The sequence below is a fragment of the Stylophora pistillata genome, chromosome 3 (assembly GCF_964205215.1).
Source record: "Stylophora pistillata chromosome 3, jaStyPist1.2, whole genome shotgun sequence".
Taxonomy (NCBI): Eukaryota; Metazoa; Cnidaria; class Anthozoa; order Scleractinia; family Pocilloporidae; genus Stylophora; species Stylophora pistillata.
In genome coordinates, this window is record NC_142521.1 from 31,797,632 (window position 1) to 31,816,114 (window position 18,483).

An 18,483-nucleotide genomic window follows, 5' to 3' on the forward strand; every position below is an offset into this window, starting at 1 on the left:
ATTTAATAATTTAATAAGGATTTAATAATTTAATAAGGATTTAATAAGGATTTAATAATTTAATTAAGGATTGATTGATTGGATTGATTGACACGCTTAAAGAACTATGATATGGCTTTATTTGAGAAGAAACCGGTTTTATATTTGGGAAACCCCAAACATTAGAAAAGCATGGCGGTGAACTTCTTTAATTTGACTGGGAGAGCTGGTCATAATAGGAGTGAACTTGTTGGGGGCGAAATTGCAATGAGGCGAAACCTCCAGAAATCATAAAAAGTCATGGAAATTCAGGCTGAGGAGTCATTCCTCATTTATAATTGATCTTTATTGACCTTCCACATTTGACAATGACAAAATGACAGCTCAGCTCATGCAAACTTTATCCCAAGGCCACTAAGCGTTATAGGCAGGCATTTGAATTCCGATAACTCGAACCCTCAAGGGAAATTGAAAAAGTTTTGACGTATCGACTTATTCGAGTTATCGGGAGTGAAACAAAGGACCCAGAAAAATAGAAAAACGGTGTTTACCGTTTTTCAAATTTAATTGTAGAGAAGTGGAATTCAAATGGATCAATAAATTACAGCAGAAATTGCAACGTAACGTAAATGCATTGTACTGCAGTACACAGTTTGTTACTAGAATGACCTGAAGGGAAGGGAAGGGAAGGGAAGACTGATTTGAAATAGCCGGGGGTTCGAGTCATCGAGGATAAAATTAAGTAAATGTACGACGGAAATCCAGTGGATATCGGCTGAGTTTGGTTGGATTTAGCGCAAGGTTTGACATTACCAGGGTTCGAGTTATTGGGATTCGACTGTATTTATATCCATCACACGGCTGATACAAGGAAAATCTAACTCTATGCAAGATCAAACTGTTACTTCATATTCTGAGTTCGCCATAAACGGTGAACCCCTCAACCTAAATTGTCCAGTATCTAATTTCTCCTTACAGTGTCGCTTAAGAGAAAAGTAAGGAGTGAATAGACCGAGAGAATAGTAAAGAAAAAAATGCTTTCTAATATCAAAGTGTAAAGGGTTAAAAAGATGTCTCGCGTGTTACCATATTTGATGTTCTTTCGCAACGGTTCTTCACTGAAAAAATAAGAACGAACCGTGATCTGTTCTCCAAAGCTAAATTTTCCATATCCTTAGGTGCAAGTAAAATGAAAGACTTACTAGGTGCGAATGCCCGTCAATACAGACACTCTATGCAGTGTTCAGACATACATATGAAATAATATAGAAATGACTCATCTTTACAATCAAGAGAGGATCAATGAAGTGACTAAATAAGGAACGGCATTTTCTATAAATCACAACAAAAGTTTTCCGCTAGAAGTTTACATCCTACCAATTTGTGACACAGAGCATCGTACAAAACTGTGTAAGTGGCACCCTCGCCTTTGTTTAGTTTCCAATCTTTTAACATATTGTGAGCCTTCTTTTGCAGCCTCCTATTGTCGTTACAAAAGCAAGTTATTGCGGCATCGTCGAATCCTAGGCGTCTCCCCAATGACTCCCAGTTTTCTCCAATTTGCTGAGACAGCTCCTCCAACTCTTCGTTTGATGGTTTTCCAGCCTTAACCTTAGCTGAGGTTAATAATGGGAAAGGAAAAGGAAAAAGTTAAAAAGGAAGCTTTAAGGATCTAGCAAAAGGTGAACAAATGTGGCGAAAGGTGATTTATGTTTTTGGTACGATGCGATACCGAATGGTTGGCCTTAAGGAATGTCAGGCTTAGGCGAGGAGACGCTTGCAGTAGAGGGTAAACGACTTTTCCCAAAAGAAGCTACTTAGAAAGCTTTCCAAACTCATTAGGATCTGATCACTGGCGTATGACTCGACAACCATCTTCAACAAGGAAATCACAAATTACGTTTTCTAGCAAACAATCTCTCCTCTCATGTTACCATGATTTTTTTTTTTTTCTCAAATGCGATGCTACTGCAACGAAATGACTAAGGGAGGAAAATTGATCAGTGCCTCTACAGAGTCCTAAATGTAATATTTTGTTCTCGATATTGTCTTGTTCACAGCCTTTAAAATAATACGATAGTTGTATTTGTCCTGCTGCTGCACGGCTTTGCTACTAAAGACAGATTGTGTATCTTTAAGTCCTCAACCCTTTTTATGCAGCTCAACCTTTACCCTCTTATCACTGCACTGTTCTGCTCGAGCGTCTGTTCTGCACTTTTCAGATCTAAGCTCGAGTATAGAGAAGCACTTGGTCTGTTCCTCACCTCCATGCAGCATAGGTAATAATCTGGGTTTATTAAGCACTTTAAGCTCCCTTCAGAGAGTATTCAAGAGTGTATGCGTTCACTTTGGAAACAATAATTACCTCGGGTGTCCTCTGCTCCCGAATGAGTGGACGAAAACCGTCTCTTTAGATCTAAGAACATGAAAAGAAAGTTATATCATGCCCTTACAGTAAAAAGTCTTTCAAAATCTTCGCGAGACTTAATAGACTTAGCACAAAATGTTTTGCCGCACTCTATTTATGCTCATCTGGCTGTTCTAGATTGCAGAATTACTAACGCCAAAAGGTGCCCAAAGTTTACCTTTTGATATTATCTAAGTTATTGTTGTTTTAAGGATTGATAGACTACTGGATGACTGTTTCTTTCTGATTATTGGGAAATATTTTTGTTATCCGTCATCCTCATGGTACCATTGTCATGATAGGTGGAGAAAGGGGAACGGCGCACAGGAAATTAAAACACAATTTTAGCCTTCAGAACCGAACTGGTTCCTCAGTCTCAGAACAAAAATACTACTAGTTCATAGACATATGTTTAATGCATATATCTGGACAATCAACTGTTTAAAAATTAACTAATATAAACGCAGCGCAGCATCGCTTTTTGCAGGTCTTGCGGAATCAGTCGATCATACATCATAAATATAGTCACTTACTGCGATAGTGAGGCCAGTCCTTAAACAAATGTCCTCGACATAAAAAGTGTGCAACAAGCGAGGCTGCCATTACACTGGCAAATAGTCTCCAAGAGTCAGTGCCAGATTTGTTACCATCAGCGTAGTCTGACACTCCTTTGATGACTATCCATTCGATGCCAAAGTTACGGGCGGCGGGAAATAGACCTACCAAGAATGGACCATTTTCTGTCACGAACTTTATGTATCGCAGAGAAAGAAGGCGGTGAAATATCGTTCTTTTTCTTATACTCAGTATTCTACATACAAATCCTTAAAAGGAAAATGATTAATTCGTCTTTCCTCCTTTTAACGTTCACATATATTCTATGTATCCTGTCGTTTTCAGCAAGCAAAGATAACGCATACGAATATGAAGCCAACGGAAAACGGCTTTTGATTCAGTATAAAGCAGAGACAACGATTGAAGAGAGAGAAGGGTTGACTTGCTTCCCGAACAACAGAAATGCAAAAAAAAAAAAAAAAAACCGCTAAAAAGGAACGGCTGCTGGTATACAGCGCCTTTGGCTAAGAGAAAAAATTTAAAGCGTTGTAACTATCTTAATAGGACTTCCGTGCAAAAATCAGACAAAAATGTAATATTTGAGGCAAGGCTCAAAAATTGAAATTGTCCCTATTTTTGCCTTAATCAGACAAGAAACGCTGAGTATTTTTTCCTAAATTAAAAAAAAAACACACTAAGGAAAACATAAGGGCAAAATTAGAGCTAATGTATATTTAAGCTTATTATTTCTTTTTTACGTAAGTTATGTCGACCGAACCACCCCTTGGTCCATTGCTAATTGAAAGGGACAGGTAAAGACATATGACAAGTTAAACAAGGAGGAAAAGCCCAAGATGCGTATGCGAGGGACCAGCTAAGCTCTAATCGTCTGCTCATCATGATCACTCGTTCTTGTGCATATTCGTACTACGTACTAGACAGAACAATGAAAAATATCTCTGCAAAAAAAAAAAAAAAAAAAGGAAATTGAACGGTAAAATGCAATCTTATGTTACTCAACTTTAAATAAGTTTTCCCATTCAATCCGAAGTTATTTCGAAGACAGAAATGCTCCTTAGGTTTTGGTCACGCAATTAACATATTGCGTGATTTTATTTCTTCAGTGCATTATTTTGAAGAGATTCCTACTTCAAGAGCACATTCGCCCACGCTAAATTTTATGTAATTTTGAATCCTGTTCCTTCGGAAATTTACATACAGAGTTTGATGGAATTCAGACAAATGACAAATGGTTAAGAGAGGTTATTTTCACCAGCATCTTTTTACAGGTTTTTTCGTGTGACTTAAAGTTACTAAACAACAATTGCTACAGAACTTATATTTTACAAAAGTGGAAGAGTCTGTGAAAGAGCAAACTTCGGTTAGATTCCCTAGATGCAAAATACTTGAAACGCGGATCGAGCGACCTTTTATGACCCGATCCATCAATTCCAGGGGGGTAAAAGCAAAACGTTCCTTTTTCTTGAAAATACTGAAAAGAAAAGGTTTGAGGGAAGAAAAACACACAGTGTTTCTTAGCTTATTATTTGAGCTACTTGTGTGCAAAAATAAAGACAATTTCAATTTGGGCCTTTTCACAAAAATTCTATTTTTGTTTGATTTTTGCATGGATGCCCTCTTAAGTACATTTTCCTTCTGCAATTGTTTCTATGGGATCTATTAGAGCTCTTTATCAAGTTATGGAGTGATTCAAACAATACCTTCGCCTTCCATTTCGATGGCAGTTGCATCGGGAAATCGCTTCATCAATTGATCCCGACGTTCTTTATTATCAACAACCTCAGGACCACTGAGAAACACGCCATCATTACGTACCGTCACGTTCAGATCTTCTGCGTTTACCAAAGGAGCTTTCCAACCGTCTCCAATATTCGGGATAAGAGTAGCTATATTCCTACTTGGATCAACTATACGGGATCTATCTATGATCCCGTTGTTTCCTTGTTTGTTGAAAGCATAGGTTATCAACTTTGAGGATACAATTACATCCCCGAGCTTGGCCTTCTTCGTGTTTAATCCACCACAGTAACCAACACAGAACACCGCTTTGGGCCTTAAGACTGGGACTGCATCTTTGACTTTAATCAGGGAACCATCAGGATTACTGGAACCCATCGAGCACTGAATTACTGCGATCTTTAGAGGAACTGACCCTTCAATATACCCGAAGTACACATCACCAACCGAGCTGTTATAACCCATTGCGATCCGGCTGAGGAACGTGAGGCAACTTAAGCGCTCCTCGTCCTTCACTGTCAGGAGAATAATATCAACAGGCAAGAATTCTTTCTCGATATCTTCCCAACGCTTTTCCATCCCAGTGAGTTCATTTTTCTGTAGCACTCGAAATGTAACTTTCGGGGGCTCCCGGTTTGCCATGTTTCATAGGGCCTAAGAATAAAGACAAAAATCTCTTCAGGCGACCTGAAAATGAGTTAGTTTCACCAACCCGTATGCTCAGTACCTTTCTCATATGATAAAATGCTAAATCTACGAATACATTCCACAAAACTCGACTCACTTATATAATTATTGCAATCAGTTCATAATATTCTTCACTCAGTGTCAAACTATCGCCGTTTAAAAATATACCCACTCATGGGGTCAAGTTTAAGTCTACTTTTGTTAACGAAATGAAAGATTCAAGTTAAACTAAATTTAGCATATACTCATCTCTCGAAAAAGCTCTTTTTATTTGTGAGGATAAGGCCGATGAACAGATTCCACTTAACTGTAGTTGTAGCATAGGAGTTGGATGCTGATCGTAAACGATGAAAGCTCTTCCCAAAGGCCGGCCGATTGAAACAATTCGACAACATGTTTTAAATGAATAAAGGCTAAAAGTTTCTAAAGAAACTGAGTGGTGCTGCGTCGGTGGGGTAATCTGGTCAAATCAACTAAGTTGAAATTATAAAGTGGCCACCGTAACGAATAAAAAAGCTGACGTTTCGAGCGTTAGCCCTTCGTAAGAGCGATTGGAGGGATTGTGAGTTGTATGTGGGTTTATATGCAGAAAGCGGAGCTACGCCATTGGTGGGAACATGCCAAAAAGTTATACTCGTACCTACCGTAAACTCGGTAGACTCGAGTCATCCCAATTCGTAACTAACCTTCTGCAGTAGGAATCACAAATTCGTTTCTTCTGAGTCAAGAAAGAGTCGAAATGGTGAGAAGAACAATCGCGGGATAATCCGTATGGCTGAGAATCAAGTCAGAGGCTTCAGGGACTGCATGGTCAAAGAGCACGAAAACGAGGCCAGAGGGCTTAGTAATTTATGCGATTATAATGAGCAATATTGTTTCCTTGTTAATCTGGTCAGGGTATTTGCAACCAGCGGACCAGCCGTAAAGACTAGTCAGAAAGGCTCCATTGTTGCTTATAAATGAGTCCTAAGGGACGCCGGGATATGTATAGGATGAGCTGCAAAAGAGCATGACTGCAAATATTCAAGAGAAACTAAGGTCCTACATAGCGTTCTTACTGACAACTTGCAGGAAAACTCATGAAAAAAGCAATGAATAGATGGGAAGAAGTCGTCTTAGTATTATGGGTGAACTCGTTGGGGGGAACTTTCAATGAGGCAAACCTTGTATCTACCATAAAGAACTTACGTTCAGCTTGAAAATACATCTTTGATTTTTATTGACCTCTCATGCATTTCTAAGAAAGGGCAATGTTTATTTTAAACATATCCACCACACTGAGACAAGGAAAATCCAAATCCACGCAGATCTCCATTTCACCTCGCCTTTTAATCTCGTCTTTTTAATCTCGCAACAAACGATTCTAACCTTTAATCCAAACAGTATCAAGTATCTAATTTCTCCTTATAGTATGATCCCCTCTGATGTCAGGAAGCAGAAATGGTTTACTACAAAATTGCTGAGATCCAGTAAATAATCATGTTTAAAGCAATTTCGGTCGATTAATTAACCCAAGAAATCTCTTCATTTGACTAGTGAGCTGAAGTATTGGTATTAAAACACTCCGTATTGTAATTGACATCTCGAGTCACCTGATATTTAGTCACCATACTTCTTACTGCGAAGTTGAAGTTTAGACTCAGATACTGCATGTAATGTAAAAGAAAGTTGATCTCAAACGAAATTGGTGCTCCATTTAGGTTTATGCGTATCCAGGAGTTACGAAAGGGCGAGAGAGAAAAAGAGAAAGACAGGAGATAGTGGCGTTTGTTCGTTTGATCATTCGACAAAGGATCGATACATTTTCCCAGTGTTCTTTTCCTTCCAATTAATTTCAACAAAAAAATCTGCTGGTCGCCGAATATTTTTTTCACTCGCCATAGCCCCACAGCTTGGGGCACTGCCTCCGAACAAATTTTTTGGTCTTCTGTGTTTTAACCCTGGAATTGCATATCCTACAGACCTGTAGAGACATGATTAATATGCCTTCTCCTCGCGTTGAACTCAATAACATTGAGAGATAACCAAACCATACTTTGCTCCATGTCCGGTTTCTTTAAGATTCCAGCAAGTATAGATGATGTGAAAGATATTTAACAATTATTCCACGGGCGCGCGTTGGATATGAGATGATAAATAGCCAACGAGGCGCGTAGTGCCTAGTTGGCTATAATCATCTCTTATAACACGACTCGGGCAGTCAGGGGGCCAATAACTAAAATCAACCAATCAAAGTGCTCTATTGCCGGTCCAATATTCTCTAAGTATTGGACCGGGCACTGTCCCGAATGGTCCCGAATGATACCGCACTTGTGTCCCTTTGAACTTCAGTCGTTTAATAAATCTCTTATTAACCAAGCTTGCTCGGGACCGTACTGGAAGAATATCTGCCCTCGGTCTTTTTAGTGCGGACCTCGCTGCGCTCGGTCCGTCCTGTCAAGACCTCGGGCCGATATTCTCCCAGTACGGCCCTGGCGCTTGGTTAATAAGATATATATATATCCAACAAGCACGAGGGGAATAATTGTTTTATTAAAAACGTTAAATGAAATTATTAAATTTTATCAAAATTTTTAGTTCCCTTTTAATTTTAAGCTGACGCGTACGCATACCATATTTGTAGATTATGGTATATTGGCCCATATATCATAATGGCTAAGCCAATGAAAAGTCTCTAATTGCATTATCGAATGATCCAGTTTTTAATAATTTCTTATATCCGATCGTCACAGAGAAAAAACAAATGATACAGATCAAAACCCATATGCAATGCACACCTTTAACTTGAATGCAGGCGGAGATAATTCTACTTTAGTGGTTGTGGTATGGAATATGGAAATGGTATGTTTTATGCAAAGAAAGAATTTGATGCTAGCACAAGGCACGTATAATCAATGATTTATGGTAGGTGTGATAAGAAATGATTATCATATTACAGGTAGGCAGTTGAATTTAAATAAATATTATAGTCTTTACATCAAATCTAATTTGATTCAACCTTACATATCAGGCAGATAACCTTACAAGAGATCCAAAGCCAAAAACTATTTCTTTGTAGAGTGCACGCAGCATGTAAAGGTGATTACAGGATTCATTCCGTGATTCTACATGAATAACTTGTAAGATTAAGAAAATTGATAATAAATTGGTCATTGTTTGAATATGAAAACTGTATAATCTTATTATATATGAGAATAATGTATCATACATATAACGTAAATTCAAAGGAAAATGAATGGAGAAAACTTAATTCAAAGTGCACATGAGAAAAAGAGTCTCATTACTTTAAGGTTATCTTATGAGAATTTTGTTGGTAATCATCAGGTTTTGCTTAAGAAACAACAATTAAATAATTAAACTTCTAAAAGCACAAAAAGTAAAACAGGTTTTGACATTAAGATTTCAAAATTACAAATAAGAAGTGTAATTCAAGAGAGAGGATGTTTGTGTTCTGTTTTGGTAAGTTTGGGAGCAAAAGCTCTCTCTTTTACCACAAAGATAGCCGGAAAGTTTCTTCCTTATTTGGAGCAAGGTGCTTTGGGTGAATTAGGATATCTAGGTAGTGATGAAATATTTTGTACAACAGATAGTCAGCTTTTAATCCCTCAAAGAAAAAAAACACTAGTTGATAAAACATAAAATATGCTTACAGAAAAAAAAAAAAAATCACAACTAAATCACAATAAGGCGTACTTCTCGGTGCACGTTTAGCACCTATAGGTATTTCTTTAATCGTGAAAGCATTGACAGGAAAGGGTGCACTAAGGTTTGGTTTACCACCACAAACCGATAATTCTGATGGTGCAGCACCAACATTTAGCGCTGGAAAGACTCATGTTTCACCCTCTTATACTCCTCTTCCATTTCTCGTTTCTTGAAAATAAAAGGAAAAAAAATTAAAAAAGGAGAGGGCTGACAACAGACCTGATTGGGGCAAAATCACAATTCGAAGGAACGCCATTACTCGGAGACCTGATGTTACTTTTGAAAATATTCCATTGATAGATTGGTGAAAAAGTTTATTATTAATGACTTTCCTAAAATTCTTAATTTACATGTCATTTTCTTTCATAAAATCTTTCTATTAGGAATTTATGGCGATAAGAATTTGTTAGGATATTTTCCAATTATTCTCAAATACTTATTTTGCGTTTTGATAGAGTCTAAATCTATGATCAATTCTGTTATGCTGTCAGTGACAGGCGTTAAAATTTCCTCTTGAAAATGTTCATAAAATTTGTATAGTTTATCAAATTCAATTTATAGATGATCACAGGCTTCAACACACTTAGCCAAGAAATAATTACAGTGGAAGTTGTACATCAATGTTTCACTCAAATCCAATATACAAGCACCTATATAAGTTAAATGGTCAATTTTGAGCACTTCCTTGAATTGTTTTAGACCAACTTAATCTTCGTTGTAGATGATATAACTATTGAAAGTCAGTCTTGCAGCTAACTTCTTAAACTCTTCTTTTCATCGCTTACCGATTTGGTTTTACAACGGTTGCGAAAGTTTTTATTGTTGTAATTGAGTCCTTATATAAACATAATGGTTTTTACCATTATTATCTGAAATAAATAACTGGCTCATTTCATTTTCACAACAGAACTCAGAGATCTGCAATGAAAGAAACACTTCTTTTTGTGACCGAATATATTGATGCAAATGTTATTCTATTCCACTTTACTTACTTGAATGATAATAACAGGAGAATTGAGCTCATAATACTTCATTTTTCCTTCGTATTCTTTGTATTTACTGACACGAGGTTGATATTTAACTGTCTCAACCTTATGCATATGCAAAAGGTAATTGTAATAAAAACATTTATCATCCTTATTTTTCACGTTAATTAGCCCTTTCATTGCATACTGTAACTATTTTGGCCACTCTGTTTAAGACGATCCGTTGGTAACTAATTCACTATAAACTCACCTTTCAGTGGTGCATACTTTATGGAATCAAGTAACTGATAATTTAATCGATCAATTCTCCAAACAAATCCTTTTGAGAAAAATTCAAGTATACGATAGCTGAATTATTTTGAAGTAACTTTGAGAAAATTGTTTATACTTTCGTCATCATTACTGAGAATTTTAAAACTACTGAAACCACAGCTAAAAATCAAAATTTATTTAAAGGATTCAAAAAGTGACGTTAAAAACTAACTTTGAGGGAACGTTTGTGCTATATATTGACGACATATTTATGACAATTGAGAATGAATCCATGAATTACTTGACAACAAGTTTAACTATAAGTAACTGTTCTGAAATCCTCATTTTCTTATCACCACACGGTAACAGTGCGAGTGGTGTTGAATCGATCTCCTTTGTCAGGTTCTACTGGTGATTTAAGTTCCTATTCTTGTAAATTCAGAGGATGAAGCTACATGAATAATCACAAGGTTCAAGCCAAAAAAGGATACCAATCAATCTATCAATGCAAGAGACAGTTAATGGGAAGGGTGTATAAAGTGGGATGTTTGGTTAACATGCAAAATTATAAAGATGAAGGGATGATAGCAATTGATAATGAATGTTATGAAAACAGTTAAAAATTAATTAATCTTTAAAAATGACTTCAAATTTTGGTCAATTGAAATTCGAAGTCAGCTGGAATTTGCAGGAACTTCGTTTCCACTGTGGTGCATGAAATACGATCAAATACTGCGATGTCTATAAAATCCATCAGAAAAAAGGACCATAGCTACGACTGCCATTAAAGCTACATTCATAAAAATAATTCAAAGCCCTGGAGACCGTGAAAGCAAGCGTAAACAAATCGCTAGAGTTCACTCGTTTGTATTGAGTGAACCGAAGCGCGAATCAGTGAAGATTCGAAAACAAAAATTTTAATGTATGCCTCACAACTTCGTAATCGTTCAAGTAGAGAGACCAAGGAGATAAGTAAAATTGCGTACAGGTCTTATAAAGAAACTCATTGCGTTGATAAGATCTCAAGAAACATGGACGAAAAATGAAAATTTGGACATATGCGATCTTTCCTACATTCAAAGCACAAGTTATAAATCAATTCTCCTTGTCTAAGATTCCATCGCCTAGCGTTAAAATCCTTCAGGTGTCGTGATAAATTTGAAAAAAATGGAACCGAGTGGTTGTAGGCTATGAAAGTCAACGCCAATCACGCTCATGCATGTCCATCTACAACATAGCTATCACAAAGCAATTGTTTTAATTCTATTTGCTTCAGTGCAAATCGCATCAGATCGAACAAGTCATGCTTGGAGCCTCTCTTGGCAAAAAAAAAAAAAACACGTTGCTTCTTCTTCACAAACCATATCCTAAAGCGGACATAGTTGACAAGATTTTTTGAGATTCTTCTAGCTAAGAACGGACAGCTACATATTGATCCGATCCTGTCCCCTATCGTTGCTATTAGATTCAGATTAACTTAAGCGAACAGTTTCAGCGTCTGGTCAAGCGTCGACTATCGCTGCACTAGCTTAAGACTTAATTCGTCTAAAATGTTCGGTAATGCTGCAAATACAATCACCAACTGAAGATATTCAGCACTTTTACTAGGTAGAAAGGGAATCGACTGAACGAACTATCGATCGAGGAGTGATAAGAGCGACTGAAGACCTAGTCAAACGGGTAAATGCAATTTTGAAAATGATTCGCATAATTTCTCTACTGTTTTCATCATTTACGCGTCATGTGAATAAAAAAATTAAATTTAAAATTTCTTCATCATTGGCTCTTACATGTCTATCATTAACACAGTTTTTCTCAGAAATCGATAAAACTCCCAGCTCGGCGCAAATCACGTGTAAAGAATGACGCTTGGTAGTCCAAATATATCACTTTCTCTTCTCACCTTCACTTTCTCTTTGCAATGAAAATGTCCGTAGTTGACTCGTGTGAATAAAACGGTGGAGCCAAACGATAGCGTCTCGTACGCTGCGAGTATGGTAAATTGTGTATCGAACTACTCGTAAAGTTTCCCACTTCTCAGAAAGCTTCATTACAGACTTGCAAATGCATGAATAATTTATTAGGTTGCTTGACCAAGCATAGCTAACTTCAATCTGAATTCAGGCTGTAATCTCACTCGGGAGTTAATAGCTAAGACAAGAAACAAATAGGAAGACTTGACTGATAAATTCCGTTTTCATAACCAATCGTTTTTTGTGTGGTACTATGCAGAGGTATTTTACTCCACTTTCGGAGCTTTCTCTATTCAAGATTTTTTTTTTTCAATAATTTTTTTTCAAAAATTGAAGACACATATCCTACAGACCGTGACGAGGCGATTGATATGCATTATTTACGCGTTGAACGCAAAAACATTTATCAGTAACTAAACCTCACGTTGCTCCATGAGATGAATCAAAATTTTACTAAAGACATGATTACCCTGTCGCGAGTAAACTGCAAAAAAAATCCCGCCTTACTTCAGGCGGAATCCGGCCGTTCAGCTCAAATGAGCACATGTAAATAATAACGGAAAGGTTTATTTGTAAATTAATCGAACGTGCTGATTATGATATACTACAATACACCCAATGTACTGATATTTGAAATAGACTTGCTTGAAATTTAAACTTTCCATTTTTTATGTCGATAAAATGCTAAACCAGCGCATACAAGCCACAAATTTGGACACACTTATGGCGACCAGTACATTATATATATCACTATTATAACTATTCAGTGCGTCACTACTAGTCAGTTGCATTTCACTCATTTCATTAACTTGGTTAGCTTTAGATCTAATTTTGTTGCTAAAGTGAATTAAGTCTCAAGAAAAATGAAATTCAATGTACTATCTCGTAACGATAAAGCTATTTCTCGTGTGTGATAGCAGCATAGGACTTACATCCCAAGCTATTTCAACTTTATTGTCAAAGATTGCTCGATTTCGTGACCTTTTTCTAGCTGCAGCGTGCTTCAAATGTTTCTCCCGCCAATCGTAAACGATCAAACTCTTCACAAAGATCGATTGAAACATTTCGAAAAATATTTTTAAGTAAATCATACAACACCGAAAGAGAGAGTAGATACATCAACTTGGCTACAGATTGAACAACCAAATTTACCGAAATTAGAGATCACGAGACATCAATGAAAGCTGAACATTTGAAATACAGTCGAAGCGGGGACACCTGATGGTAATATTTTCCTTTGTTCTACACTAATATGATCGAGATATATTCAAGTTAAGAGTGAAGCGTCTTTTGCTCGTGAATCGTTACTGTTCGGCTCAGAAAGATCATCTTACATTACGTGCATGCGCAATGCTTCTGGTAACTAGGTTTTTCCCTTCAGTGTTGTTCACTACTGTGATTAAGGTATATGCCAGTTTTGAGAGATGTTTTTTGCTGATTAATTCTTGCTGTAACGCATTGATTGATCATTCTATAGGACATGTAGGTGTAATGCTTCTGATATAGTTTTTTCTCTTTCTCTGCACTACTGTGAGTAATTCTTACTGAAAGGCATTGATTGATCATTCTACTGAACATGTAGGTGCAATGCTTCTGATATAGTTTTTTCTCTTTCTCTGCACTACTGCGAGTAATTCTTACTGAAAGGCATTGATTGATCATTCTGCAGGACATGTAGGTGCAATGCTTCTGATATAGTTTTTTCTCTTTCTCTGCACTACTGCGAGTAATTCTTACTGAAAGGCATTGATTGATCATTCTACTGGACATGTAGGTGCAATGCTTCTGATATAGTTTTTTCTCTTTCTCTGCACTACTGCGAGTAATTCTTACTGAAAGGCATTGATTGATCATTCTGCAGGACATGTAGGTGCAATGCTTCTGATATAGTTTTTTCTCTTTCTCTGCACTACTGTGAGTAATTCTTGCTGTAAAGCGTTGATTGATCATTCTATAGGACATGTAGGTGTAATGCTTTTAATAGTTAGTTTATCTCTCTCTCTATACACTAGTGCAATCAAAGCATAGTCAGGAGTGAAGCTGTTAGCTGAGGAATCCTCGCTTTGGTCATTGATTTATAATTTTCAGTTCAGGTGGGTGCAATGCTTCGTATGATTTAGGAGTGAAACTTACAATTTCATAATCTTTCTTTTCAGAAACACCGATTAAATGGATAAAATATGCTTACATGACTGGCAAAAAATTCATAACATTAGTCAGAGATCATATATTTGATCTTTCAAGATTCTTACAGTCACTGAAGCACAACTGATAAATCAGTTCCCACATGCGTACATAAAAAATTGAAATGAGTGGTTGTAAGCCATGAAATCGACGGCTTTCGCTCTTGGATGGCCATCTACGATATATTATGATTCAAGAATGGAGTAAAATCCTTTGTTTCGGTGCAAATCACATCGAATGAGTCACTTGGCGCTTCCGCCTATACTAAGAATACATTACTGTCTCTTCACGAAACATGAACAAATGTCGAAGAGACTGTAGAGTAGAAACTGATAATTTTGACACTTCCTCGCGTAAACTGTATTTTGTTGTTCATCGTTATGTGATCGTTGCGAACGCGGTCAGCGGTTAAAATTCTCCACTAGTCTCGTGTAACAGACGCGTGAAACACATGGTCGCAGTACGTTTTCATTGCTGCTCGCTAAGTTATTGCTCTTGTTAGATGTTTACTCCCTAAATACAGGATTGATTTGAAACTTGTTGTCGTCTACTTGATTGTTCACAACTATTTCGCGACAACAAAAACCGAAATCAAATTTTGGGACTATTCGACAAGATCAATTGAGATTCGTACAATCGGTGCGCGGATAGCTTGTATATCGATCTGATCCTGGCTTCTAAAACTTAACTCGCCTAAAATATCCGGATCAGTATCTTTTGACTATAATTATTAAAAATGTTCGTCACTTTAACTCGGTCGAAGGAAATCGATCGAGTAGATGGCCGAATTATTGAGGAGTAACAAGAATGACTGAAGACCAAGTCAAACGGTTAAACGCATGACTTAGCTCTCAGTATTTACTGTTGTTCAAATTTTAAGATAGATAGATAATAATCTTTAGACAGGGTGCGTTCTCACAGAAGTGGTTTTCAGAACGGCCCTGTAACTACCCACCTAACCCACCCCAGAGAGGACATCCATCAGACAGTAATCTCGTGCGTGGGAAATTAACGTCTCCTACCCCAACCCTGCAGGAGACGGGACCTCCATTTATTCGTCCCTACCCGAGAAGACTAGAATATCTAACCATTTCTTGATGTTAAAGAAAGGAAGCATATTCTTCTCAGTTAATTTTAAGACCCTGAGTGTTGGTCCGGCCGGTATTGAACTCTCGAGCTCCCGCACAGCAGTCCGGCGCTCTCCCAATTGAGCTAACCAGGCGGCGGTTTTTAAGCAAATGATATTGAGTGGTTTAAATCAACGGATTTAAATTTTTGATCTTTATATATGATATAGTTAGTCAAAAACTGATGAAACCCTCCCTCGGTACAAATCACATCTGAGAAACAATGGTTGGCGCTTTCGTCTTTAGTAACGCCCACAATCAAAATACATCACTTTCTCTTCGCACCTTCACTTTCTCTTTACAATGAAAATGTCCGTACTTTGACTCTTGTGAGCAAGACCGTGATGACACACGATTATACTTCGTATGTAGTTTGTGTATTGAAGGAACTACTCGTAAAGTTACCCACCTTTCAAAAAGCTTCGTTTCAGACTTGCAAATGTATACATGAATAATTTATCGGATTATCTTAATCATGCATAGCTTAGGTCATTTTGACGTAGATTCATGATGGCGGCTCCAGAGCATCAAAGCTTTTGCGCATTCTTTTCCATTCAGGGATTGAAGTAAGGTGGAGGTAACGCTTGAAAAAATTTTTTTTGGCTAAGGAAAAGAAGCACGACAACGAGACCTGAAAAAGCTTTTTACTTACTTGAGCGCTCTATACTTGTGTATATGATAAGCAATATTTTTTCCTTGTTGGCCTTGTCGGTACATTTGTGTCATAAAAACTAACTGGTTGTTGAAACTAGGCAGAAAGGTTGCAGTATTACTCTTAGGAAATAACGGTGCACGTCATGAAGGAATCCTAGAACGTTTGAGGACTGCGTTCGATGTAATACTGACGATCGGGACAGAGAAAATCTGAAAATGGCTTTCAAGTCTCATAATCCATGAAAGTGGAGAAAAAAATAGATTCTAGAAAATCCAAAAGAACGAAAGTGTTTCAAGTTAACAAATATGGAAACAAAACTTTACTTTAACGGTGGCACGGGAATCCTCTCCTCGACAAGAGGGAAGAAATTTATGGCTGAGGCAGTAAACAAATAGGAAGACCTGCCTGATAAATTACACGGTATTCGACCCCGTTAAGGAGAAGCTATTGTCTTTAAATGGAAAGAAACAGCATAGGACAAAAAGCTAACTCTTTACAGTGGTCGGGTCAATTTAATTTTTTTTTTACGATAAAGAAGAAGTCCTTGCAAGATAGAGAGCTCCTTAATACAAACCCAAATTTAAGCCTCGTCCACTCAGCATGGGTTTCCATGATGCTGTCCACTCAGCATGGGTTTCCATGATGCTGTCCACTCAGCATGGGTTTCCATGATGCTGTCCACTCAGCATGGGTTTCCATGATGCTGTCCACTCAGCATGGGTTTCCATGATGCTGTCCACTTAGCATGGGTTTCCATGATGCTGTCCACTCAGCATGGGTTTCCATGATGCTGTCCACTCAGCATGGGTTTCCATGATGCTGTCCACTCAGCATGGGTTTCCATGATGCTGTCCACCCAGCATGGGTTTGCATGATGCTGTCCACTCAGCATGGGTTTCCATGATGCTGTCCACTCAGCATGGGTTTCCATGATGCTGTCCACTCAGCATGGGTTTCCATGATGCTGTCCACTCAGCATGGGTTTCCATGATGCTGTCCACTCAGCAAGGGTTTCAATGATGCTGTCCACTTAGCATGGGTTTCCATGATGCTGTCCACTCAGCATGGGTTTCCATGATGCTGTCCACTTAGCATGGGTTTCCATGATGCTGTCCACTCAGCATGGGTTTCCATGATGTTGTCCACTCAGCATGGGTTTCCATGATGCTGTCCACTCAGCATGGGTTTCCATGATGCTGTCCACTCAGCATGGGTTTCCATGATGCTGTCCACTCAGCATGGGTTTCCATGATGCTGTCCACTCAGCATGGGTTTCCATGATGCTGTCCACTCAGCATGGGTTTCCATGATGCTGTCCACTCAGCATGGGTTTCCATGATGCTGTCCACTTAGCATGGGTTTCCATGATGCTGTCCACTTAGCATGGGTTTCCATGATGCTGTCCACTTAGCATGGGTTTCCATGATGCTCTCCACTTAGCATGGGTTTCTTTTATCAAAGAACTCTTATTGTTTTGAGGACAACATCACCAGGAGGAATTCGCGGCTATAGCCTGAGCAATCTCACTTGAATTATCATGAAGGTTTATTGGAGTTAGGGCTTTTCTGGGTGCTATGATTCGTTAAATGTTCTTGGTAGATTTACGGACTCTACACTTACTTCGCAGAAAGATGTTGTCAAAACTTTAAACGAGTTAATAATTCCATTCAAGTTTTGCTGTGTGCACCTCAGGCAAATATATTAGAGGATAGTTTCGATCATTTGCATATGACTTCTGTAAAAATAGGTCTGGAACAATTTACGCAATATACACATTAAAAATGAAACAAAGATTAAAAAAAAAAAACGTTTGACTAAGAAACCTAAGTTTGCTATGAGATTACAGCTTAAAAAAATATGCAAAAACCTGCTATGAGTATCATTACCTCTAAAACACTCATACCATAACTTATTTTCAGTGACTAAAAGTCACTTAATTCTCTCATTGAAGGCAGACATATTCCGCCAGATCCTTGCGGTTTACCTAGGGATGACACAGGACTTCATCTCAGTAAGACAAGGTAGGTCATGTTGGAACCCTCTTTTTTTTTTCCAGTAAAACAATATTTGATATGTCTTTTCAGTGTGTGCTAAATTTTCTTTGTGAAACGCGACCAGCCTAGGTTCCTCAATCTTTAGACGTTGTCCAAGTGGTTTCCAGCGTTAAGCGATTTTATACGAAATCTCCTCTAATAGTTCTTTACTAGGCAGGTAA

The 18,483-nt window shown here is 37.8% G+C and overlaps 1 protein-coding gene across 2 annotated transcripts; it reads right to left on the reverse strand.

The window, feature by feature from the left end:
* Positions 1–286: 286 nt before the first annotated feature.
* Positions 287–12,372, reverse strand: LOC111329614 (death domain-containing ATP nucleosidase). Of its 2 annotated transcripts, XM_088755134.1 has the most exons (5): positions 12,233–12,372; positions 4,663–5,353; positions 2,920–3,105; positions 2,345–2,395; positions 287–1,595 (listed from the first exon to the last, which is right to left on the reverse strand). In XM_088755134.1, exons 2-5 carry the CDS (start codon positions 5,339–5,341, stop codon positions 1,312–1,314), a joined length of 1,200 nt encoding a protein of 399 aa, XP_088611260.1. In that variant the 5' UTR covers positions 5,342–5,353; positions 12,233–12,372; the 3' UTR covers positions 287–1,311. The 2 variants fall into 2 exon arrangements, with proteins under 2 accessions (XP_088611260.1, XP_088611261.1); XM_088755135.1 differs by lacking the exon at positions 2,920–3,105.
* Between the last annotated feature and the right edge of the window lie 6,111 nt (positions 12,373–18,483).

Coding starts and splice junctions, on each gene's coding strand:
- LOC111329614 (XM_088755134.1), bottom strand. CDS start 5,341: ATGGCAAACCGGGAGCCCCCGAAAGTTACATTTCGAGTGCTACAGAAA. Junction 3,106..4,662: donor CATCGAAATGGAAGGCGAAG/GTATTGTTTGAA, acceptor CATTCTTGGTAG/GTCTATTTCCCGCCGCCCGT. Junction 1,596..2,344: donor GGGAGCAGAGGACACCCGAG/GTAATTATTGTT, acceptor TATTAACCTCAG/CTAAGGTTAAGGCTGGAAAA.